Source organism: Nyctereutes procyonoides, unplaced genomic scaffold (genome assembly GCF_905146905.1).
Source record: "Nyctereutes procyonoides isolate TBG_1078 unplaced genomic scaffold, NYPRO_anot_genome, whole genome shotgun sequence".
Lineage (NCBI taxonomy): Eukaryota > Metazoa > Chordata > Mammalia > Carnivora > Canidae > Nyctereutes > Nyctereutes procyonoides.
The window spans coordinates 1,176,717-1,199,241 of record NW_026575051.1 but is presented as its reverse complement, the minus strand read 5'-3'; the positions used below and the strand labels follow the sequence as shown (position 1 = coordinate 1,199,241).

The 22,525-nt window shown below is 52.1% G+C and overlaps 2 protein-coding genes and 1 non-coding gene across 6 annotated transcripts; all 3 read right to left on the bottom strand.

Moving 5' to 3' along the window:
* Nucleotides 1–242: 242 nt before the first annotated feature.
* PRRC2A (proline rich coiled-coil 2A) lies at nt 243–15,224 on the bottom strand. Of its 4 annotated transcripts, none has more exons than XM_055330380.1 (31): nt 15,073–15,224; nt 12,852–13,026; nt 12,178–12,355; nt 11,715–11,814; nt 11,547–11,619; nt 11,097–11,240; nt 10,791–10,942; nt 10,556–10,635; nt 10,265–10,407; nt 9,872–9,962; nt 9,562–9,778; nt 8,681–9,155; nt 8,100–8,290; nt 7,552–7,849; nt 6,902–7,112; nt 4,835–6,694; nt 4,202–4,476; nt 3,867–3,997; nt 3,532–3,661; nt 3,349–3,434; nt 2,953–3,186; nt 2,677–2,817; nt 2,484–2,555; nt 2,199–2,378; nt 1,919–2,001; nt 1,542–1,752; nt 1,349–1,450; nt 995–1,207; nt 784–878; nt 594–684; nt 243–475 (listed from the first exon to the last, which is right to left on the bottom strand). In XM_055330380.1, exons 2-31 carry the CDS (start codon nt 12,961–12,963, stop codon nt 335–337), a joined length of 6,510 nt encoding a protein of 2,169 aa, XP_055186355.1. In that variant the 5' UTR covers nt 12,964–13,026; nt 15,073–15,224; the 3' UTR covers nt 243–334. The 4 variants fall into 4 exon arrangements, with proteins under 4 accessions (XP_055186355.1, XP_055186356.1, XP_055186357.1 ...); XM_055330381.1 differs by having other exon boundaries at nt 1,349–1,447; XM_055330382.1 differs by having other exon boundaries at nt 2,199–2,366.
* On the bottom strand, nt 12,537–12,667 carry LOC129513204 (small nucleolar RNA SNORA38). Its single transcript, XR_008665185.1, has one exon. It is a non-coding gene; the product is annotated as a small nucleolar RNA SNORA38 (small nucleolar RNA).
* Nucleotides 15,225–19,631: 4,407 nt separating the features above from the next.
* AIF1 (allograft inflammatory factor 1) lies at nt 19,632–21,467 on the bottom strand. The gene is made up of 6 exons (XM_055330482.1): nt 21,342–21,467; nt 21,086–21,147; nt 20,914–20,980; nt 20,503–20,544; nt 20,140–20,302; nt 19,632–19,838 (listed from the first exon to the last, which is right to left on the bottom strand). Exons 1-6 carry the CDS (start codon nt 21,364–21,366, stop codon nt 19,754–19,756), a joined length of 444 nt encoding a protein of 147 aa, XP_055186457.1. The 5' UTR covers nt 21,367–21,467; the 3' UTR covers nt 19,632–19,753.
* Between the last annotated feature and the right edge of the window lie 1,058 nt (nt 21,468–22,525).

Here is a 22,525-nt window from a genome sequence, read left to right as displayed (position 1 = left end):
GAGACTTCAATATACAACAGAACAGATTTGAGACAGCTTGTTAAAACATCACTGGGGGGAGTAAATTCCCTAAAACCTCTCTACAGATCCCTGGGCACTATACTGCCTGAAGAGATCGAAAACCAACCCATCCCCAAAATCATTCCAGAAATTTTTTTTTAATCCTTTTATTACTCTTTTTTAACAAACGGCCCCAGGGATAGGGGACCAGGGGAGGGGGGTGGAGGGGAAGCGAGGCCCCAGCCCCACAACCCCTCCCCACCCACCCCATTCCCCCTTATATATTTATAATCTATATACAAGCCCCGGGGGGTGGGGGGCAAGGGGAACTCCCTCAGCGGGATGGGGGCAATCCAGGCTCCTTGTCCCCTCGGGACCCAGGCTCCTCTGCCCGTCGGGAAGGCCCCTCTCGAGAAGGTGGCCCCGTCCGCTCCCAGGGCTTCGGCATCCAGCGCAGGGCATCCGGTGGAGAGGCCTGGGGAACAGGCACATGTGCAAAAATAAGTCCTACTGGGATGCCAGGGATGGAAAGACAGGAATTCAGATGGTAACTCTTGGATTCAGACTTGGGGCCACAGGGGTCTTTCCTTCACCTGCTGGTAGAGGTCGATGCGCTGGGTGCGGAAGACTCCACTGTAGGTAGAAGGCGGGGCCTTGAGACGGGAATTCAGGCCAGAGAAGGACCTAAAGGAGAAGGGTGTCTGAGGCAAGCCTAACCTGCTCCCTGGTCCCCTAAGAAAGCCATATGGATGGGTAATCTGCATCCCCACACCCTCCTCTTGCCTTCCAGATGGGGGAGTACGTGATGATCCAGGTCCTGCAAGGTTGCTGCTCAGTTTCCGATAATCCTGGAAGGGTTTTAGTTCCACTGGGTGCAGCTGAAAGAAAAAAAAATTCATGAGCCTCCTGCCTTTCAACCCAATTGATCCTGAGATACTGAATCCCCACCCCTAGCTCTTGGGAGATCCCTAACACTTCAGTTCCTGTACCTTACCTCTGCTCGCCCCAAGCTAGGGGCGAAAGGTCTCGCAGGTGAAGGCAGCACCCGAGTAGCAGGAGCAGGTGGGGGTCGTACAGCCAGGCTGGGGGGCTGCAGAGCAGGGCCCACAGGTAACAGAGAAAGGGGCGGTGGGGCAGGAGGTGGCGCTGGTGGCAGGGAGCCAAAGTTCACCACAGGCAGCTGTGAGTCCACCATGGGTAGAAGCATCTACAATAAGAAATACAGGTGGTGAGGGAGGGGTGTCAAGGGCAGGAAAGAATATCAGAAAACCAAAAATACAATCAGACAAATAAACCAGAAATTGAATAGAGAAACAGAATGAAGAGTGAGTGGCAGGACAAAAGTTACCTGCTGGGCAGGGGCCCCTGAGGGGAGGAAGCCACTTTGGCCACTGGGTTGCAGAGGAGTAGAATAAAAATCTGAAGGGGATGGCAGATCCTGGCGCACCTGCTGGGGACAACAGGGAGCAATGTCAACTGCCCCAAAAGCATCCCCCTCGCCACCCCTAACCCCCGAAGCCCAGCACCTGCCCATCTCTCACCTGAAGCAAAGGTGGGTCGGGCAAAGGGCTGGGGCAGAAAGCTGGAGAGTACAGGAAGGAAGGTGGAGGGTACAGGATTCCTCCAGCTGGCAACTTCCCCAGCTCTGTTGCTTGCAGTGCAGAGAAATCCAAAAACTGGCCCTTGACAGCTACCCCAGAAAGCAGTGCTGAGGGGGGCGCTGGGCCCGGGGGGAGGTACAGGGGCTGTGATCTGAAGGGAGGCAAAATTTAGGTGCAGAGGAAGGAGTCAGGAAGCCAGAATCACGTATTCCTTTGTTCTGAGCTAAAAGTCTACCAGCTTCTGGTACCCCTGAAACAGGCCTCCCCACTGAAACACAGTTCATTTCCTTCTGAGATCCACAGGCATTCAATCTTACCTGTAAGGGTGAAGAGAGGGTGTCCCAGGACGAAAACCTCCATTGTTGGGATGTAACTGAGAGTCTATGGCTCCTCCCGAGACCTGCGGGAGGGGCAAGGCTGGAATAGCTCCAGTTTTTCTGGTCAAGAAAAGACTGCCCACCCCACCTACTACAGTAAAAGCAAGTAGAAAAACAAAACCATAAATAATGTTTTACAACTACACAAATTGGAAGGTCGGATTTTGAGGGACAGCAGGCAGAAGGGGTTCATGGGATAGGAAGCAGGCAGGTCACTTACCTGGGAAACGGGAGGCCCGGGACTGCTATAGAAGACCTCTGGGTACAAGCGCTGGCCTGAGGAGCTGGGCTCTGGGCCACAGTGCCCAGAGCCCAGGTTCTTAGATTGTGGCTCAGCCGAGGCAGAAGCACTGGGGAGCAGCTCCCAGTCTCGGGATATGGGGATGGCCTGTAAAGAAGACTGGTCAGAAGCAAAGTCAGCTTCCCTGACGTCCATCGAGGTCACACCCAGCCATCATCTCCATAACTGAAGACCTTTCCACCAAGCTCTCATTGCCCCACTCACCTCGGTGACTGATGCTGCTAGCTCCTTCTCTGCTTTTAAACTGTCTCCTACCACTAGGCGCAACTCTGAGTCCTGTGGTAGTGATGCAAAGGAGATCATTCTGTGGCTCAAGATGCATATCCTCCACATCCCACCTCCAATCCTTTCCTCCTCTCCACCCACCCCAAGGTGCTCAGATCCTGCCCATGCACACCTTGTCACTGGTGCCAAACTGGACGGGGGGACCAGGTCGATGGGATGGCCGGAGGGAGCCAGACTCTGGGCCTCGGTCTGTACGTTGCAATCGTTCTGTGCCAATGGGGCCAGGGGGCAGAGGTTGCTCCCGGGGCAGCTCCTGGGTTGGGGAAGTAAAGGAAATTTGGGCAAATGAAGGAATGTCCAGGACACACAAGAACAGGAAGGAGGAGAAAAACATAGGGCCAAATTCAGAGTCTCAAGAACATTCCTCTTTTATTTTTTTTTTTTTTACCTTTCTGTCCCCATCATGGGGAGCAGGTGGCCGTCTCCTAGGAGGTTCAGAGGGTTCAGAGCCAGGTGGACCCTCACCAGGAACAGCATTCAGGGGTGAGGAGCCTCCAGGCCGCTTGGGAGGCCCCTCTGCTGCCCCCTTGAGTCCTCCATCAGGGGAACTTCGCTGGCTGCAGGGACCTGATGACACCTGAGAATCCCCACTCAGGTCCACCCCACTGTCAGACTGACTCATCTGAGAGGAGTGGAGAAGGAATTAGTTAAGTCAAGGTAGAAAGCACCCCAATACCTGACTGATGTTTGACAAATAACACAACTACGTGACTGCATAGCCCTGGACACCCAGAACAGGTGGAGAAGAATCCCAGCTCAGATACTCCCTCCCATTGTCACTTACTTCTGTTCCAGCCACGTCCTCGAAAGGGCTCAGGGGTTCCATCCAGGGCTCCAGGGAGCCAGGCCGGTAACTATTCCGGGTAGTGGCTGGGAAGAGGACCAGACAGCAGAAGTGAGAGACCATCCCGAGGCTGCCCTCTTGGACCTCTGACAGAGCCCTTCCCCTGCTACCACTCCATCTTACCAGTATGTAAACGGTTCCAGATGTGGGGGGTCAGGGCCTCTGTCCCTGTATCTCTGCACTCTCCCTGAGGGCCTGGGCCCTCAGGCTTGGGGCCCAAGAAACCAGAGCTATGAGAAGGCGGCAAAGATTCCTAAAGGTGAGGAAGGCCAGAAACAAAACATGAATGAGGTGGGGGCCGGGGACTGGAAGAGCCTGGGCCAGAGTGAGGTGTGGGGCAAAAAGGGACTAATACTGAGAATCTGGGGTGAGGACACAGAGACGAGAACAGGACAATGAAGAAAAGACAAAAAAGGATTATAGAGCAGTAAAGCACAACCTCAAGCTTCATCCCTCACCTCCTGCAGCAGCTCTGGTTTTCTGGGAGGCCGCTCCCGTCGTTTTGGGGGGAAGGGATTAACCCCGGCAGAGTCCCGGGGAGTCCCGCTCACTCCCCTCACCATCAGCCCTGGCTCCTCGAAGTGGGGGTCTGGGAAAAAGGCATTATCTGTCAGCTTCTACTCTGCGCTACCACTGAACCTAGCCTTTCCTGCTACTTGGCTCCCAATCCTTCCACCCTTGTCCAGTACAGACACCGAGCGTCAAGGTCCCCTGGCCAGACTCTCCCCCCTCTGCCACCGGACCTTCTTTGCTGGGGATGGAAACATTCCCACCCTCAGCCCCTCCTGCTTACCTGAACTAATGCTGTTGTTGTTAGCGGCCCTCTCAGGGTCATATCGGGTTGGGGGCCGAGTGGAGGGGCCTTGAGGGGTCTGGGAAGGCCCAGGCTTGGGCCTTGGGTGCCCCACTGGTGCAGCTGCACTCCCCTGGCGGCTGCTGAGTTGGGCCAGAGCCTGTTGGATGCCAGCGGGGTTGCTGTGGATAACTTGGTCCAGGCGGAAGACAGCAGAACTACTGGAGGGTGGAGGAGGCAGAGGAAGCCCTGGGGGCCGCTCCTCTGGAGGTCGGCTGAAGAAAGCGGAACAGAACTTTAGAATACTTCTGGAATTGTTAACTTCTTCTCTACCAATCTTATAACCCCTTCCTCTTGCCTGTTAAAACCCAGGTGTTCCCAACTATGTCTAATGAAATCTTTGTGCCTGGAGCTATACGGTGAAAAGCAAAGAACAGAAAAGACATGGTTGCTCCTGACTCGATCTAACTGCTTTCCAGTCACTTTCCCTAGACACGAGTGTTCGGTGCCCAGCAGCCCCTGTGCCCTCACATATCAAACTTCACCGCAATCAACTGAACCTTCCCTTCAGGTTTTCTCCCCTCTTCCACTATTCCGCCTTAAAAATAAAATCAACAGCCTGTCCCTACCCACCTCCGGTTCTTGGGAGAGGGCCAGCTCCTCTTATCCCCTCGCCCTGGGCCGGTCCTTCCTCCAGGTCCCCCACCACCTCCTCCACTGCTGCTGCCACCACTGCCAGCTTTGTTGCCTGGGCCCGGGCGCCGGTTCTGCCTCTCCATGCCTGGCCGCTGACTTGAGAAGCTCCGCTTGCTCAAATCCTTGGCTCTCTGGCTCAGATCTCCACGGGACACGGTTGAAATGCCTGGTCCGGTTCCACCTCCGCTGCCCCCAGGAGTTCCCACACCTTTGGGGGTCAGCAGTGCTGGTGGGGGAGCCTCCTTGTCCCCCCGGCGCTCACCGGCAAAGTCGCTGCTCTCTGATGCAGTCTCCCATTCCTCATTAGCTTGATCAGAGTTCTGGTTTGACAGATCAGGAGATTTGGCAGCTGCCCGGCGAGGGGGTGGGGGCACAGACCCTGTTGTGTGTGTCTCCTCTGCTCCAGAGCTGGGGGCTGGAAGGGCTAAGGAAGAGGGCTTGCCCTCTGCCCCTCTGGCAGCATTCTCTCGTTCCTGTTTCAGCCTCCGGAACCGAGGCGGTTTGTCCTGCTGCTGAGCCCTCCCATGCCGCCTCCGTCGGGGCCGTTCTCCATCTTCCACACCCATACCCATGTTGCTGCCTCCACTGCTGCCTCCCCGGGTCACGGGGGACAGACGCCCTGGGATCAGCTTCTCTTTCAAAGGCTCCTTATTTGGTGGCAAAGGAGTTGCTGGAGGCTTCTTGGGAGCCAGGGACTTGGTTGGAGGGCTCCAGCCTGGACAAATGGGTGGAGGGGGCCGCCCTCCCCCTCGCCCCCGGCGTGATGGCACTCCTCTGGGAGTGAAGACGCGCCCACCTCGGGCAGTCGAAAAGCGGGCTGGGGCTGGCGAAGGAGGGGCTCCTGATGGTGGAGGAGCAAGAGAGACTTGGGTGAGCACTCTTTCCTTGGTGGGGGGAGCTTCCTTGTCTGAGGGGGCCAGATCGCTCTCGTGGGTCTCACTGCCCGTTTCTGAACCCCGCTGTCGGCGCCGCTTGGGGATCTCTTCGTACTCTGAACCCTCGCTTCGCGTCTCGCTGGCAGTGCGACCTCGAGGAGGATGGTTCAGTCCCCCTGCTCCACCTCCACGCCCATCATCTCCCCGGAACTCTCGGTAACTGCGGAACTCTCGGCTTCGGGCTCCCCGCCCCCGGCCCCCGTAAGTCCCCCGAAAGCCCCTCCCCCTGGCAAAATACTCGCCTCGGCCCCTGCCCCGACAAGAGGCAGGACCCACTCTTTCATAGGAGTAATCCCTCCGAAGCCTAGGGGCAGGGGAAAGATTCCCACTAGGTGGGGTCTCCTTGGGGACCCCCATCTTCCCCTTTGCCGTCTTGAGCTCTGGCTTTGGAACCTTGGGGCTTTCATCACTCTGCTCCAGGGGCTTAGGAGACAGCTCTTCAGCTTTCGTAGGTGGTAGGGGTTTCTTTATAGGCCCAGCCCGGCGGGGAGGGGCCCCTGGTTCCTCTGGAGGGATCCCACGACGACTGCTGCCTGGGCGAGGGCCCCAGCGGGTCTCAGTGCGGCTCTCTCTGCGAGGTGGAGGGGGGCCTTGGCCTCCAACTCCTCGGGCAGGCTTTCGGCTGGCTTCTGTCCCCATGAGCTGTGGAGTCTCCTCCTTGGGGGTATCCTTTTTGGGTGGTGGAGCCTGTATCTTAGTGGCTTCATCACTGCTTGGGGGCCAGGGGAGTGGACGGGACCCTGGGGGAGTGGGTTCATCCAGAGGGAAGCGAGGGATTGGGGGCCCAGTGGCTCCATTCTCAGGAAAGCCTGGATAACTGGCCAGATAGGGTGGTGGGGGAGGTACTGGAGGGGTCTCACTCCTAAAAAGGGACACGCAAAAAAATGAAAATTAAGTATCTTAGAATGAATGAGAAAAATCAGAACTAGGTAGAGAAAGAGAACACTATTACTACCCCGACACTCCTCTAATGTTTATTCCTGTCACTTCACCAATAATCCCAAGGTCCTCTTTTCCTAGCCCAAATCCTTTCACTGGCAATGCACCCACTTCCACTGCTCAGACTCACCGCATCCCCTTGTCATCCTCATTGGCAGCCTGGCGCAGTGGGGAGGTAAGCGGGCGGGGGTCAGTGGATGTGGTGGTGAAGACATCTCCTACCCAGGCCAACTTTGGATCCACTGGTGGGGTGCCCCGATCCCGTAAGAGGGGAGGTGCATGACGCTCAAATGGCTCTGAGTTTGAACCCCCACTGTCTGAGCGCTCTCGGGGAACTAAGCCTAAGAAAACAAGAGGGACGAGAAAAATAACCCTCTTCTATGTGATAGGCCATCCAGCTCAAAAAGCATCTCTTCCCCCATCTACTTCTGTTAGTTACGTCGACGTCCACTCCTCCAGCTCTTACTCCCTGCAAGTCTGGTCCTGACATGCTCCCCTGAAAGTGTTATCTGATCCACTCAGCTTCCCTATGAATGAATCGATGATCACTTCTTGGCCTTCTGTCTAAAATCAAGTGTATGAATGAATCAATGAACTGCCCCCCACCCCAATAAATCTGGCCATTGAAAGCCCCCTTTTTCCTTCCTAAGGCCATTTCTGAAACAAAGAGCAATCTCAGCAAGATTAAGCACACACCCTCCCTCCTTACCCAGGGGCCCTTTGTCCACAGCAATTTCCTGGGACGGCAGCATCCCCTACCCACCCCTCAAAGGCCCTTACCAGAGGGATGCACACCAGGAGGGTAGAAGTCCAGAGGGGGCCGGCCCTGGAGGAGCCGGGGATCCACATAAGGAGGTATCATCATCCAGCGGGGATCAAAGTTCATCGGGGGCATGGGTGGGGGCCGGCCCAAAGCACCTGGGTACAGGGCCTTGGGGGGCGGTGGCGGAGCCTGTGGAGCTGGCACAGCCCCCATGGTCACAGGTTGCGGTGGTGATGGTGGTACCGGAGCAGGTGGAGCAGAACCCTGTTGATGCTGCTGCCACTGCTGCTGTTGCTGCTGCTTCAAAAGCTGCTCCTGGGGAAAGACAACAGAGGCCATCAAAACCCTTGCTCGCCCCTAACAGAAAAAACAAGCCCAGAAGCAACGTTAACACACAGACGTAACAAAGATCAGGACTTAAAAAAATAAAAGATCAGGACTAAATAAAAGCCAGGATGACACACTGGAGACAGTAATAGTAGAGGGATTCAAGCTGACACCTTACAACAGGTACACATGGAGCAGGGAGGGAAATCACTCTTACCAAGGGAAAAAATGCTCTCACCTGCTGCTGTCGCTGGAACCGTGGCGGCAACGACTTCTGGTATTTGGGGTAGCCCAAGCCCTGGCTGGGGGGCTGTCGGGTGGGACCGACCCCATCACCTTTGGGTTCCACCTTTGGGGCAGGGGTCGTGGCAGGAGAGGGAACCTCTTCTGGTTGTTCAGAACCCTCTTTTGAGGATTGCTGCGGTTCAACTGCATCGACAAAAAGATAATCAGAGTGATCGAGTTTGTGGAGAGACCTGCCACAAAACACCTCCAGGCACTCAACTCTAGAGCACCCTCTCTAAAGATAAGCGCTTACTTCAAGAGCCAATGATGGAGTGAACTTCCCAAAAATCGCCAAAAAAGACACTGTCTTCAGTCTCACTCCATGCTAACCTAATGGCAAGTGCTTCAGACCACTACTCATCCAGGAATGCAGATAGTAAAACCTTTCCCACCTTAGATACTCATACGCGCAAAGGGACTCCCTTTTTCTCTGCCACTGATAATCCAATCAACTGAAACAACTGCCTCCCATCCATACCACCTGCACCCTCAGCCTCAAGAGATGAGATGTGACACCTATCCCCATCACCGTACCTGGGTTGGCTTCGAAGCTGCCACTGCTGGCGCTACTGGTACTGCCACCACCACTCACCAGGGTGGGAGCTGGAGCCACACCTGGAGTGGGGGTGGATTGGAAAGGGGGGGACTGTGTCGGCTCTTCTGGTTCTTTCTCTGGTGTCGGGGCTGGTGCGGGTGGAGGAGCTGGAGGTACAGAATTTTCTTTGGGGACTGCAGGTGGCTGAGCTGGGGCAGGAGCAGCAGCAGGTGGGACAGCAGGCTCTGCTTTGAGCCGCTTGTCAGGTGCCCCAAACTTCTCATCCAGTCGCTTGAGCTTTTCAGCGCAGGCTGCCCGGCGCTCCTCCTGCATGCGACGCTCTTCCTCTTCACGCCGGCGCCGGGCCCGCTCCACAGCCAAGGAGATCTCAGATGAAGATTGTTTTCGACGCTGCCGCCAGGCCTCATCCTCATCTTCAGGTGCTAGGGGCTTGCAAGGAGGGCCCCCCCGATCCTGTCAATGGGCAGACCCGTCAGGGCCAGAGGTATCAGTCATCAAGTTTCTTATCTTTGTCACATACTGATCAACTGTCTCTAGCTGTAGGGGCAGGAACTGGCCTTGGGTTGGTGGCCTTTTTGGGTAGGGACCAACTTGTCCTATTCTTACTTCTTCGCTCCTTTCAGAGACCCAAATACCCAGGCCTCGTTTTTCCTCACTAGCATCCCAATTTCTTTTAACCCAGAATCCTCTAACACCAAAGAGGCTCCAAACCTTTTCAGAGATGCTCCACTGCTTTACGCTTCCTGTAGCCCATTCCTGACCCTCCCTCCAGCTTTCTCAATTACTAGTGCTTCAACTTCTCAGCCGACACTCCTCTCCCACAACTGACCCTTCTCAACCCCTCATTGTAGACACTCACTGGGTAGTCCCCAGGGGGGCCCCAGTTCCCGGCGGGGCCCCGGTGAGGTGGGGGTGGGGGAGGCTTTGGGGCAGGAGGCCCCGGCTCTGTCTCTGGAGGCCGAGAGGTCTCTGCCCAGGCCGTCTTGGGAGGGGGCAGTTCGCTGCCGGGGGAGTTGCCCTTTTTGCCATCTGCTTCAGGGGGCCGTTCCTCACCAGCAGCTGATTGGGACTCCTTGCTGTGAGCAGACCAACAGTGGAATTAAAATCAGTTAGAAACCAGCTCCTTTAAGAGGGTATTACTGCAAGAGAAACTGAACCCCCTAACTCACTGGCCCTCAGCTCCCTCCTCATCAGAGTCTCGCCCGTCTTCCTCATCGCTGAACTTGAGCTTTTCAGTGTAGTCGACCTCTTCGTGGGCCCCTGTGGGGGGGAAAGTGAAAACTGATAACCCAAGCATTCTGTTCTCCAATCTCATAACTTTTGGAACACAGGAAGGGGTCTAATATTACACAGTGCGATGCACTCCCAACACCAAACCCCTCTGAATGAAGCCACAGTGTGGGTCTTCGCATTCCCATACATCAGTTCTTTACCAGAACTTGGCTTTCCGCCATGTGTCTGCCCTACCCTTCAGCGTCTCTTTTTCTCCCGCACAATCCCCTGTTTATTCATCAGATTTTGCGTTTTGAAACCAAAACGTTTCATCCTTCATATGTACTAACCTGCCCAACCATCGTCATTCTCCTGGTCCAACTGGTCAAACTCTTTGAGATTATCCTCTTTGAGAATCGAAGGCCGGCCCACAGGCTCTACAAGGCGCATTGGCGGCCCTGAACCCCGAGGACCCCCCACACGGGGGAAACGGCTGTGTGTGAAAAGACAAATGGAGAGAGAGTAAAAGATGGCATGTTGTAGAACCACATACAAGACTCAGCCTCTAGGCTAGAAGACCATCTTCCTTCCTAAGAGGCTTCCCTTGTCTCCAACCACAAACCCAGACCTGGATTACTCACCTGGGCCCATCAGGAGTAGGGTATCGGTAAGGCCCCTGGGGTCCATAGGGCGGAGGAAACGGGAGATATGGGGGATACATCTGCAAAAAGGCCCAACAGTAGCTGCTTAGAGGGACAAATATGCAGCCAGCTCCCTAAACCTGTTATCCTTCCTGTCCCCTTCAAAGGCTAAGTCCTAATTGCTAACTCTCCAGCTTCAAGTACAACCACTCCAAAATAAGATATGCACACTCACGAAGGGCGGCATCATTCCGCGGTAGGGAGGGAACTGGGGCGGGCCCGAAGGCTGTAGCGCCCCCCGGGGATCATGGCTGTGATGAAGTTTGGAGTCTGGGCCCTCCAGCTCATCAGGGCCACGCCCGCCTCCGTCCCTCCAAGTTGTAGAATCTGTATTTTGAAGAAGACAAGAGGAACATAGCCAAAAATGATGAGGAACAAGGTGAATAAGCCAACACTTAGCTCTGAGATGGACTAAAGTATTGTTCTGGGCAAAATATAACCACCACCACCCCCATTCAACTCACAAATGGCAACCACTCACTTTGGGGGCGGAGGCTTGGTCCGGGCCCAGACGACTGTTCGGCAGACTCCCTTTCCTTGGCAGCCTTGTCCTGGTCGCCAGCCGCCTGCAGGGTCGGAAATTCCTCTCGAGAGAATCGTGACAGTAGGCTTGATGCCCTTCCACCTGTTGGCGTGCAGAATAGCAAACCAAAAAAATCACATTTACTGAGAAGATACTAAAAAACTGAAGGCTGATCAGTACCAAATCATCAAATTCTTTTCAAACTCATGCACTATTACACTGTGTACTCATTCCCCAAGAAACAAGGTCAGTCCTGGGATACCCCCTCACCCTCGCTTACGTGATCCATGAAACTGAACATGAGGACCAAAATTTAGCCAGAGGACTGAAAACACTTTGCTAAAGTGAGTGAACACTCCTGCCTACCACAGTGCACAGAGCAAGCTCCCCAAGCGGCTCTGCACTCACCATCTCCATGTGCTCCATGGGTGACGCTGGCTTGTGCCCAGGACTTTACCCCGCTTGGAACCGAAGGAGTGTTCTGAGGAAGCAGACAAATAATAAACAGCGATGTGGGTATTGGAACTACAAACCATTCTAGCCACCAGCCCTTTGATGCCATCCAGTTCCTCATACCTCGGGGGCTGCTGCGGGTCGTTTCTGTTGGTTGGAGGCAGGCGTCTGTGAAGCCGGCAGTGGCTGCGATTCCGGCGGCTGAGCGGTTGAGGCATCGGAACTAAGAGGATGGTAGAACATAAAGATTATCTGGAACCTGAGATGCCTCCCCTACTTCTCCAATTGGTGGAGGACAGAAAGTAGACCCAAGCCCATTTGTTATTATTTGCAAGCACTTGTGACAAAATACTATAACCTAGTCAGCCCACATACAGTGTCATCTGTTTGTTGTTCCCTTCCTTCTACCTGACACAAAGCTAAAAGTGTCATTCCTGAGACCTCTAATGGGAGCCCTCGCATTGCCAAGAAAGGAGCTTCCCTCAGTCTCTGGAGCTTAGGTGGCTGGGCTAGACTAGGCTCTGATCCATCCTGAAGTTCAAAGTTAAAATACTTATCACTCTGGGTCCCCCAGGCCTCTGTCTACCTCTTGGGGTCGGACTGCTCCTGTTTGCTTGCCCATCCTGTTCCGTCTTTCGGCACTAGTGAGACGTTGGGGTCATTGCCTTTGTTCTCAGCTTTCAGGCTTGGAAGGTTGGCTGGGGGTGGCATACGCCGGGCAATGGCAACTTTCCCGAGACTCTGCAGGCCATGGCGAGGGGCAACTGGAGAAAAGATAGGGAGGGTAAAAACACCCCAGGTGCGTGATCTGACAGTTTCCTACCCTAGGCCCCATTTATACCTCCTCAATAGCATTACCAACTTCTTAGAAACCACTCCTGCCTCTGTCCTCAGCAATCTCAGAAATTCCAGTGGAAACACTAAGATGCATTACACTTGGTACTTCTCTGTTGGATGGTTCATCTTGAGCCTGCAGGGAGCAAGCTGGCCCCAGACTTCTCCAAGTCCCCATTTCTTTGCCTCCAATTCTTACATGTCCAAAGACAAGGAACTACAGACATGCCTTTGTAGGAGGGTAACTGGTGTCCATCCAAAGCCCAATTTCCCCTATGGGACCCAAGATAAAGCTGGAAAGTCTTTAGTAATCCTCTAGTCTTCAGATACTTGTACCTCAACTGTTTCCCTTCAAAGAACTTTAAAATGTATGCCCCATTCATGCCCAGCCTTTGGGAATTAGGAACATCTTAGGAGGACCCTCACCAGCAGGTTTCTGGATCTCTAAGGACTTGCCCTTATATGTATCAAACAGGTTGAGCGAGGAATACTTCTTTCCATCCTTCCCCTTGGCAGTCGGCCCCGAGCGATCGGACATTGCGCTGGAAGCTCATTGAGTATGTTGGGTCCTGCAGGCACCTCCCCCAAAACGTGCCGGAGCCTGTGGGCCAGACACAAGGTGTTTCAGTCTCTGCTTCCTTTACTGACTCCAAGAGAAATCTAGATGCTCCTTTTCATTTTTCATTACGGGCCCAAATATGTGTCCCTCTGTCTTTTCCTCTAGCCTAATTCAAACTCCCCAGTCCCTTATTTTTTTTTTGTTAATTTTTATTTATTTATAATAGTCACAGAGAGAGAGAGAGAGAGAGAGAGAGAGAGAGGCAGAGACACAGGCAGAGGGAGAAGCAGGCTCCATGCACCAGGAGCCCGACATGGGATTCGATCCTGGGTCTCCAGGATTGCGCCCTGGGCCAAAGGCAGGCGCTAAACCGCTGCGCCACCCAGGTATCCCTCCCTAGTCCCTTAAAAGCAACTCCCACAGAGCCCAAATGCCATGGTTCCTCTTCCCCCCAGATACCTCTTGCCAAGGAAATCCAAATAAAAAATCCAATATCCTCCTAGTAGTATACACTCTTTTTTGGTGCCAGTCTATAAAAAGCAGCTGCTGCTTCATTATCCCAAGTAATAATCCCTTCTCCCTCCACAAAAAACATTCCAGAGATGTATAATAAAACATGGCAAGTCCCAGTCCCAGAGAAAACCAGAAAGAGGCATAGGAACTCCATCCTGCAAGGAACAGAGCTTTCAATTTCTGACTTATCAGACACCAGCTCCCTAACTGTGCCCTTTCCCAGCAGCCTCACTCCCATCTGGGGAGGTTTGCACGAAGGTATGCCAGGAGTTTAACGATTTTACGAGCTTGCTCAGTCAGACTGGGGGCTAGTGCCAGAAAATTCCTCATGGAATTGGGGCTCTATATACTTCCAAGCTACAGAACCCCAAGTATTTGGAATATTCACTCCATCTTTTCCCACTTGCCCCCATCCCAGCTCTTGGAAAAAAAAAATCTGGTCTCCAAACGAAATAAACACTGGTGGGCTCTGGCTTACGCTATGCAGATTTGAGAAAAACAATACATTATGGAGCCACCTCAAGCACATTGTAAGCATGGGGCCAAAGCCAGAAACTACTTCATTTTCCTACCCTCAGTAAGAATGTCCATCAGTAGCCATTTCTTTCCCCACTATCCCTTCCTCCCTAAGCAGGCCGAACTCTGCATCGCCAGTTGGTTCCTGAGTGACCAGGCATTCATTTATAGGAAGGAATGGTGTACAGGAAAGACATGGGAGGTGGTGTTAAATCCAGGCAGGCCCACGATAAAAACTCGGTAAAATCAGGATGAAAACCAAGAACTTTAAAATAGGTAAGATGAAGGAATGGGGGTTGCTGTGTAGGTGCTGAAAGACTCCAATCTTTGGAGATAAATATATGATGGAAAAGGTTAGGGAAATGGTGGAGTAACACTAATAAAAGATGACAACACGAAAGAAGGTGAGAAATAATACACTCAACCAAAAATGGTAAGAAAAGATACAAAGCAAAGTAAGAAGGCAATGTCAAGAGACCCAAGAAAAAAAGGGGGGTTCAAATAGAGAAGAGAAAGGGAAATAGGGAAAATAAAAAAGCAGAGAAAGGCTGAAGAACGTAGAAAGCAACGATATAGGATAAAAGCAGGGTTTTAGGGTGGGAGTGACTCGAGGCGAAGAGGGGCGTCAAGAACGGGGAACCCGAGCACTGGGTGATGGGAGGGTGGCCCAATATGGAGGAAAGGAGACTCTCCGAGGATCGTCGGGCGCGGCCCACCAAAGAGTGGCGGCGAGGAAGGGGACCCACAGATTGGGGTGAAGAGGCTAACAGTGCAGCTAGGTGTGGGGAGCCAGGGGCCCAGGAGAGGGGTCGCCCCATGAACCCGGAAAGGCGGGTGGTTAGGGGCACGCCACGGACTCTGGGTGAGGGGTTGGAGGTGCGGGTACCAAGCTGGGGTATCAGAGGGGGAGGGGCAGGCAGGCCCCGGCAGCAGGAGGACAAAATGGCGGCGGCTAATGGCAGCTTCTCTTCTCCCCCGGCCCGCCACCGCTGCCGCCGCCGCCACCGCCACCGCTCCCGCGCCGGAAAGGGGGGTTAGCACTCGGCTCCCCAGACTCACCTGGCCGGGTGCGCGGGGGTCGGGGACCGGGGCCTAGGGGCTCCCCGAGGTGGGATGGCGGTGGGGCGGGGGCGGATGGCGGCGGATGGCGCCGGGTTCGGCTCCTCCCGTCTCCCTCGCTCACTCCGCGGCTGGGCTCCGACTAACGGCCCATCCGGGCAACCGCCGCCCCCGGGAGCACCCCCCCCACCTCCCGCCTCCCTCGGCGCATGGCACGCCCCCTGATTTGCATAAAGGGCGGGGCACCATCTTCCCTAGCCTCCTTTACTTCGAGGGCTGTCCTTATTTTTTTTTTTAAAAAAAGCAAGGCGTGCGGAGCAGGCACAGGTTATTTGCATAAAGAGGAAGGACTTCCAGGCGCTAGGACGCCGGTTGGCTAAAGAGACAAGCCCCCGGCGTCAGCCGTTAAGAGGCGTAGAGGGGGCGGGAATGCAGTGCCGGTCGTCCCGGCGGTTAGGGCGCAGGATTTGCACGACGAATTGAGGAGGGGAAGGGGCGGGGCATACGTCGTGTGTTCGTGGAAAGATGAGCGCTGAGAGACGTAGGGACGCGGAGAGTGGAGGGAAACGATGCAAGGCTGGTAGTGCTTTCAGCGGAGTAGACGGAGCGAAAGCCCCGGGCGGAAGGGAATAGCAGCTGGGGGGCGGAGCTTACGTAACCAAGGAAGAGTCCCAACTCACGCGTCCTTTCGCGAGACGTGAAAGCACGGAGAGGCGGGACCTTGTAGTTATTAAATCACGTCATGCAAATGAGGTGGCTGGCTAGACGGCCAATCCTAGGGCCCAGGGGCGTGGTCGTCGGCCCCGGGCTTCGGAGATCTTCTGTTGCTAGTTCTATTTATTTGCATAATACATGCAAATTATTTGAACAAAGATAGGATTGGAACGACCTCTTAATCAACAAATCGGTAACCCATGAATAAGACACATTTAATTTTATAACAGTTTTCCTGAATATATTTGTGTATCTGGTACTGTTGGCAGTTCGTATTGTCTTCACAATGGGTTTCATTCTACGAAATGTGCTAGTTCCCTCCTTTGTCTTCTGTTACTGTACCCCAATCAGACCGGCTACCCATTCCGCAGATGGTTCGCCAACTATGTTTCGAAGGCCCCGGAGATACCCGCAATATGTTATGGAAGTAGAGGAACAAAACCAGATCCTGCTTGGGGAGGTTCAGAGATGATTCTAGAAAAACGTGACTCTTACTAAGATATATGAATAACTAGTTAGGATTTAGCCAAGTTTGAGGAGACGGTGCACAGCTCAAGCCTAGTGAAGTGGTGATGAGAGGCATGGTTTTAGGGTTCCGTGCCAGGGCTTGTGTGACTAGATTAAGAGACTGCCTGTCCGTTATGGAAAATGAGAGGAGAAAAATTAACAAGAATCAGATAAAGTATTTTATCTTGAGGCTTATTAAGATCGTTGAGATGACTTCAGTTCTTAAGCATTCAAAATCATTCCCTTTTCCCCTCTCCCTGGTCACCTACCACAGCAAAATTTCTTGCAAGAGTTATCCATAGTCACTGTCACCAATTTCCATCCTGTCATTCATTCTTAAACCAACTCCAGTCAAACCCTCACCGCAATCTTTTACCACTTGTGTGTGGAGGATATCAGTCTCCTGACTTGAAATAGCATTCATGTGGTAATGACTCCCCACATGCATACCTTCACTGCAGACCTCTCTCCCAAACTCCAGACTTGGATACACAGCCATGTACTTGACACCTCCTCTTGGGTACCTAATAGATCATATCAAATTCAGTAAGTCCAACACTGAACATTTCATCTCCAGACCTTCAAAACATTTTATTTTTTAAAAAGATTTATTCATGTGAGACAGAGAAAGAGGCAGAGACATAGGTAGAGGGAGAAGCAGGCTCTCCACAGGGAACCTGATGCAGGACTCGATAGATCCCAGGACCCTGGGATCACGACCTGAGCCAAAGGCAGATGCTCAACCACTGAACCACCCAGCCATCCTGGCCCTCTGATTTTGTTACTCTCCCTACCTCTATCAGGCATATCACATCTTGGAGCCCTTTGATTCTCTTTCCTCCACCAAGTTGACTCTTCCCCCAGAAACCCCCATGCCTCACTCCTTTACCTCCATGAGGTCTTTGTTCAGTGTTGGTCATCTTCTCAATAAGGCCTACTCTGTTTACTCAAAATTTTAATCTTCCCTGCCCATCCTGTTACCCCTGATCCCCTTTAACCTGCTCTACTTTCTCTTCTAATATCATACACGTTTTAAATGATGTTTATTGTCTGTCCTCCTCCCACACCATTTTCCACAATGGTATGTAAACTTCACAATGGCAAGGATCTTTATTTATTTATTTATGATAGTCACACACACACACACACACGCAGAGACAGGCTCCATGTACCGGGAGCCCAACGTGGGACTCGATCCCCTGTCTCCAGGATCACGCCCTGGGCCAAAGGCAGGCGCTAAACCGCTGCGCCACCCAGGGATCCCAAAAGCATATTTTATTGATCGATTGATTGTTAATAAATTTTCACGAACTAAGAGCATGTAGCCGAAAATAGAACCTTAAAAAAAAAAAAAAGAAAAGAAAATAGAACCTTAACTAGTACCATGGAAGGCCTCTAGAGGGCCTCTTCCCGTCACTGCCCTCCCTCAAAACTACTAAAAAAAAAAAAAAACTACTATCTTGAATTATAACAACACATATTAGTTTTACCCATTTTTGTACTTTATACAGATGGAATTGTATCATAAGGGTCCTCTTGTGTCTATCTTCTTTTGCTCAACATTACACTAAGGAGGTTCATCCACGTTGCTGCATGTCATTGTAATTTCTCGTTGCTGTATAATAACGGTCTGATGTATGAATAGAACCTAATGTATTTATACTGAATGGATGACTGTTTTAAGCTCCAGGTCCTTTGTATCCTCCTTGGTATCACCAGGGTTGTTGCAAAGATTAAGAGAATTAATACATAGAAGGCATTTAGGATAATACCCAGTATAGAGTGGACTCTCAATAAGTTTAGCTATTGATTTCATTATGTTCAGATATTTTACCCAACTTGCAGTGATCTTTTCCTCATCTGAAGTCCTATATAGTTACTGTAGCACTTTTTAAGAGGCCAACCTGGCATCACCACTGAGAAGAGCCAACAGTCTGTCCTCAGTATGTGAAACAAGCTGGGCTAATTGGATTATCTCTTTCCAGAATGTCAGGAAATCTGAATAGTATCCAGTGACTGGAGATGGCTAGAGTTAATTCATCTGGACCTGTTGGAGGAAAGGTCCAGGAATAGCTTCACTGAAAGCTTAGGAACTCTGAGGTTCCTGCCTTCCCTGAGATTGGCCTTTTAATCCTTTCTGCCATCCAGGGTTTCTGTATCCCCAGTATCTGTTCTCAATATCCTCCAAATACAAGCCCCCTCTCCCTTCATTAGATTCAGTTTCTGCAGCTTGTCCCCTAAAAGGACCTCCATGACTTATTTAACACTTGAATTATCAGGCTTTACTCAATAACATCAGTTCTTTCATCCATCCATCCATCCACCCATCCATCCATCCATTCATTCAAGTTTTAAACATTATTGAGGGCTTATGATATGTCAGTCGGTGGTGTGAGGTCATATTATCCCTATTTTCTTTTTTTTTTTTTTTTTTTTAGTTATTTATGATAGTCACACAGAGAGAGAGAGAGAGAGAGAGAGGCAGAGACACAGGCAGAGGGAGAAACAGGCTCCATGCACCGGGAGCCCGACGTGGGATTCGATCCCGGGTCTCCAGGATCGCGCCCTGGGCCAAAGGCAGGCGCCAAACCGCTGCACCACCCAGGGATCCCCTATCCCTATTTTCTGATGAAAGACTCAGAGAGGCTTAGTGATTTGTTAGGTAACAAAGACTAGTGATGGAGAATATTGGTTCAAGATAATCCTTCTTTGGGGTGCCTGGTGGCTCAGTCAATATAGCATATGACTCTTGATCTTGGGGTTGTGAGTTGGAGCCTCACATTGGGTGTAGAGATTACTTAAAAATAGTAAAATCTTTTTAAAAACAGAGATAAGGGCAGCCCAGGTGGCTCAGCAGTTTAGCGCCACCTTCAGCCCAGGGTATGATCCTGGAGACCCGGGATCAAGTCCCACGTCGGGCTCCCTGCATGGAGCCTGCTTCTCCCTCTGCCTGTGTCTCTCAGTCTGTGTGTGTGTCTCAGTCTGTGTGTGTGTCTCTCAGTCTGTGTGTCTCTCAGTCTGTGTGTGTGTGTGTGTGTCTTATGAATAAATAAATCTTTAAAAAAAAAACAGAGATGATCCTTGCTCTTCCCCATGGGTCTGGGCAATATTTTTTTGTCTGTACATGTCCTTTTGTCCCATCTAAATTCCTTGAGATCAAGACTATCATATATCTGGAATCTCCCTTGGAGTACAAAACCATCTACTGTAGTTCACACGTTACAAAATTGTGGATGGATTGCTCATATCAGCAAATCCTTGCCGCTTTTTCGTCAAAGGTGCTTCACTTCTTCCCAAACCCAGGAAAACTATCCCCGCCAAATGGAGACCAAGCTAACTTGATCTGGAGAAGGATAGTTTATTTAATTTAGTGTACCTCCAGCTCACAATTCTGTGTCCTTTTTCTATGTGGGAGTCATTAGAAGCCCCATAAATCCCACCACATCTCCCCTACCACAATTCAGGGCAACTCAGAGATATCTTTCTTAGCTGGGGGACCTGCTGGCTTCTCCTGTTCTCTTGCTTTTTCCTCGTACATCAGGATTCTGGTTGAGATAGAAAGAGACAGAGGGATCAGGGGTCAGTCTTCTCGGGATAATAAATCTCAGGCTGCTGTGAAAGTCTGGAAGAGGATAGTGGTCATTATGGTAGGGGGAGGGGGAAGAAGAGCAAGGATGGCAGTGCTGGGGGTGTATGGAGACCAGAACAACAGATAGGGACAGGAATGTGGAACGGTCCCTCGAAGGAAAGAAATGGTCACTGAGTAATGTGTAGGTGAGCCTGGAGATGGGGGAGGGTGGAGGAGAAAACAGGTAAGCATAGTAGAGGTTGAAACTGGACTCTCACATTTTTAGGATGGCAGATTTCTTGCCCAACATCATCTTGAGAAAGTCAGAGTAGCTGAAGGTCTCCCCAGAGCTGCTGGACACCTCCCTGATTAATTTCTTGAGCTCCAGATGGGTCTTGGGGACACCAAGTTTCTCCAGCATTCGCTTCAGGGCCATGATATCTAGAGGCGCAAAAGGAGGGGTGGAAGAAGGGAGCCTCTCTCTGTCTCTGTCTCTCTCTCTCTGTCTTTACCCTCACATTTCCATTCTAGTTCCTCTTCTAGGAGCTGGACCCTCTCCCAAACCACCAGGAATGGAGCACTCCAGGGGAGACCTCCCTCTTCTTGGGTCCGCACACTTCCCTGGAACACCCTTTTCTCACCGATATCTCCGTCTCCATTTAGGTCAAACTCCATGTACTTCTCTGGGTGAGGGGAGAAAGCAGATAGGGTAAGTGCTGGCTGGAGGGTCTCAGGCAGGAGCAGGGCAGGGACTTGAGAAAGGGGCTGCTGACCTAGCACTATGTGGGGGAAGATATGGAAGGGGGAGATGGGGCAGGCAGGGTAAGTGCTGGATGGCTTGAGGGGCCCTATTAACATACAGGGAACCAGAGAGGGTGCTGAGAGGGGCAGCCCGAGGGAAGAGACTGCAACCAGGAAGGCAGGAGAGGCAGCCTCTCTTTTCCCCACCATACATGTAGACTCTGTCTCTGCTGTCCTTTCTCTGTTCTTGAGGAAATCGTAGCCTCCTCACCCCCTACCCCCCACCTCAGCCCCTGCAGTTTTCCCCTCACTCTTGAAGGCTTCCAGTTTGGAGGGCAGATCCTCATCGCTGCTATATTTGGGATCATCCAGGAATTGCTGTGGGAGAAAGCAAGAGCCAGGATAGGTCCCCTGGTTCCCTCAGATAGCCAGGATAGGTCCAGGTTCCCTTCCCCCTCTGGCCCCCTTAGATCTTCCTTTTACCTTGTTGATTTCATCCAGTCTGTCTTCCTGCTGGGCCTTCAGGAGCCCGAAGGCTTTTCCTCCTGAGGGGGCACAAAGGTTAATGTTTCCTCACCACCCTCCATTCCCCATCCCTCTTCTTAGCCCCACACTGGCCCAGGGTCATCACAATTCTGCCCTCCTGGGCTTGCTCACAACCTCCCTGCCCGCCCCCCCCCCCAGGTCTGTCCATCTCCTTGCCCTCATTTTAGGTGCTGCCTCTTCTACTTTTCCCTACCCTGTAAATCCCTGGTTTGGCTCATAGCTCAGCAGATGCTGATGGAGAGGCCAGTAGACAGGTGGATAGAGACCAAGCCAGTGCTCTCCGTCTGCTGGCTTTCCTCTCCCATCAGCCTGCTTTGAGCCCTCCCCCCTAAACTTCCCCTTTCTCCTCATTCCCTCCTCCTCCTGTCCCAGGCCTCACTTCCCCCTTAGCTTCTGCTGACAGAGCACCCCAGGAGCAAGCAGCAGGGAGGGGGGCTCTAGGATGGAGATGAGAAAATAGCATTCTCCCTGGTTCCTCTTAAGGAGAGCCCAGTCTGTGCAGGGGAGGAAGAAGCCACTGGAGGTATGGGGGAGGGGTAGTTACTCTCAGGAACAAATAAATGATCTTTGAACAAGTCAGGAGGGCAGGTAAGTCTTAAGGGTTGCATTTTGTTGGATGTCATGAGTCTGGGCACACAGGTTTGGATACACAGCCTAGGAAGGACTGACTGGGATTTTTCTATGCCGTGAAATGGGAGAAAAATCTGAAGTCCACTGGCAGATCTAGGAGGATGGCAAGATGGTGTAGGATCAGAAAGGGAGACAAGCTTCATTCCCAGTCTGGGAGCTCCCCAGAGGCACTCGGAAATATGGAAATGTCTAGCACATGAGTTGTATTTGTTTGCTTTAGAGTGTGCAATGTAATCCACTCATCATATCTTCCTTGAAATATTTAGTGAAATCTACAGAGCTCAGGAATTAGAGAATTTAAGTAGATTCTTTGGAGGAAATGAAAGTGGTGCTGAGACAGGCAGCATTTGTGGACACAAAAGCATGTGTGTGTGTGTGTGTCTCTGTGTGTGTGTGTGTGTGTGTGTGTATAAAGCCAGCCTTAGAGGAGGCAGTGTGTGTGTGTGTGTGTGTGTGTGTGTGTGTATAAAGCCAGCCTTAGAGGAGGCAGTGTGTGTGTGTGTGTGTGTGTGTGTGTGTGTGTGTGTGTGATTTGGTGCCAGTCACCCTGGGTTCAATAGAGTGGGTAAGTAGCCTCTAATAAATGTCTTCCCCACGCATATCATTTTTCCTTTTTTTGTTGCATGGGTAGTACTTCCAGGGGAGGTGAGGATAGCATGTTCCCCTCACTGAGACATTTTTGTTCAAACTCCCCACCCAGGAATGCCTGGGTGACTCAGTTCCAGTGACTGTCTGACACTTGGTTTC

What these genes read in the sequence shown, in the direction of transcription:
- AIF1 (XM_055330482.1), bottom strand. Translation starts at nt 21,366, where the DNA reads ATGAGCCAAACCAGGGATTTACAGG. An exon ending in CAAACTGGAAGCCTTCAAGA is followed by an intron (nt 20,545 to 20,913) that starts GTGAGGGGAAAA and finishes CCCCTCACCCAG; the next exon opens with AGAAGTACATGGAGTTTGAC. An exon ending in AAATCTGCCATCCTAAAAAT is followed by an intron (nt 19,839 to 20,139) that starts GTGAGAGTCCAG and finishes TATCTCAACCAG; the next exon opens with AATCCTGATGTACGAGGAAA.
- PRRC2A (XM_055330380.1), bottom strand. Translation starts at nt 12,963, where the DNA reads ATGTCCGATCGCTCGGGGCCGACTGCCAAGGGGAAGGATGGAAAGAAG. An exon ending in CCATGGAGCACATGGAGATG is followed by an intron (nt 11,241 to 11,546) that starts GTGAGTGCAGAG and finishes GCACGCCAACAG; the next exon opens with GTGGAAGGGCATCAAGCCTA. An exon ending in CCCTCTCCCAAGAACCGGAG is followed by an intron (nt 4,477 to 4,834) that starts GTGGGTAGGGAC and finishes CGCTTTCTTCAG; the next exon opens with CCGACCTCCAGAGGAGCGGC.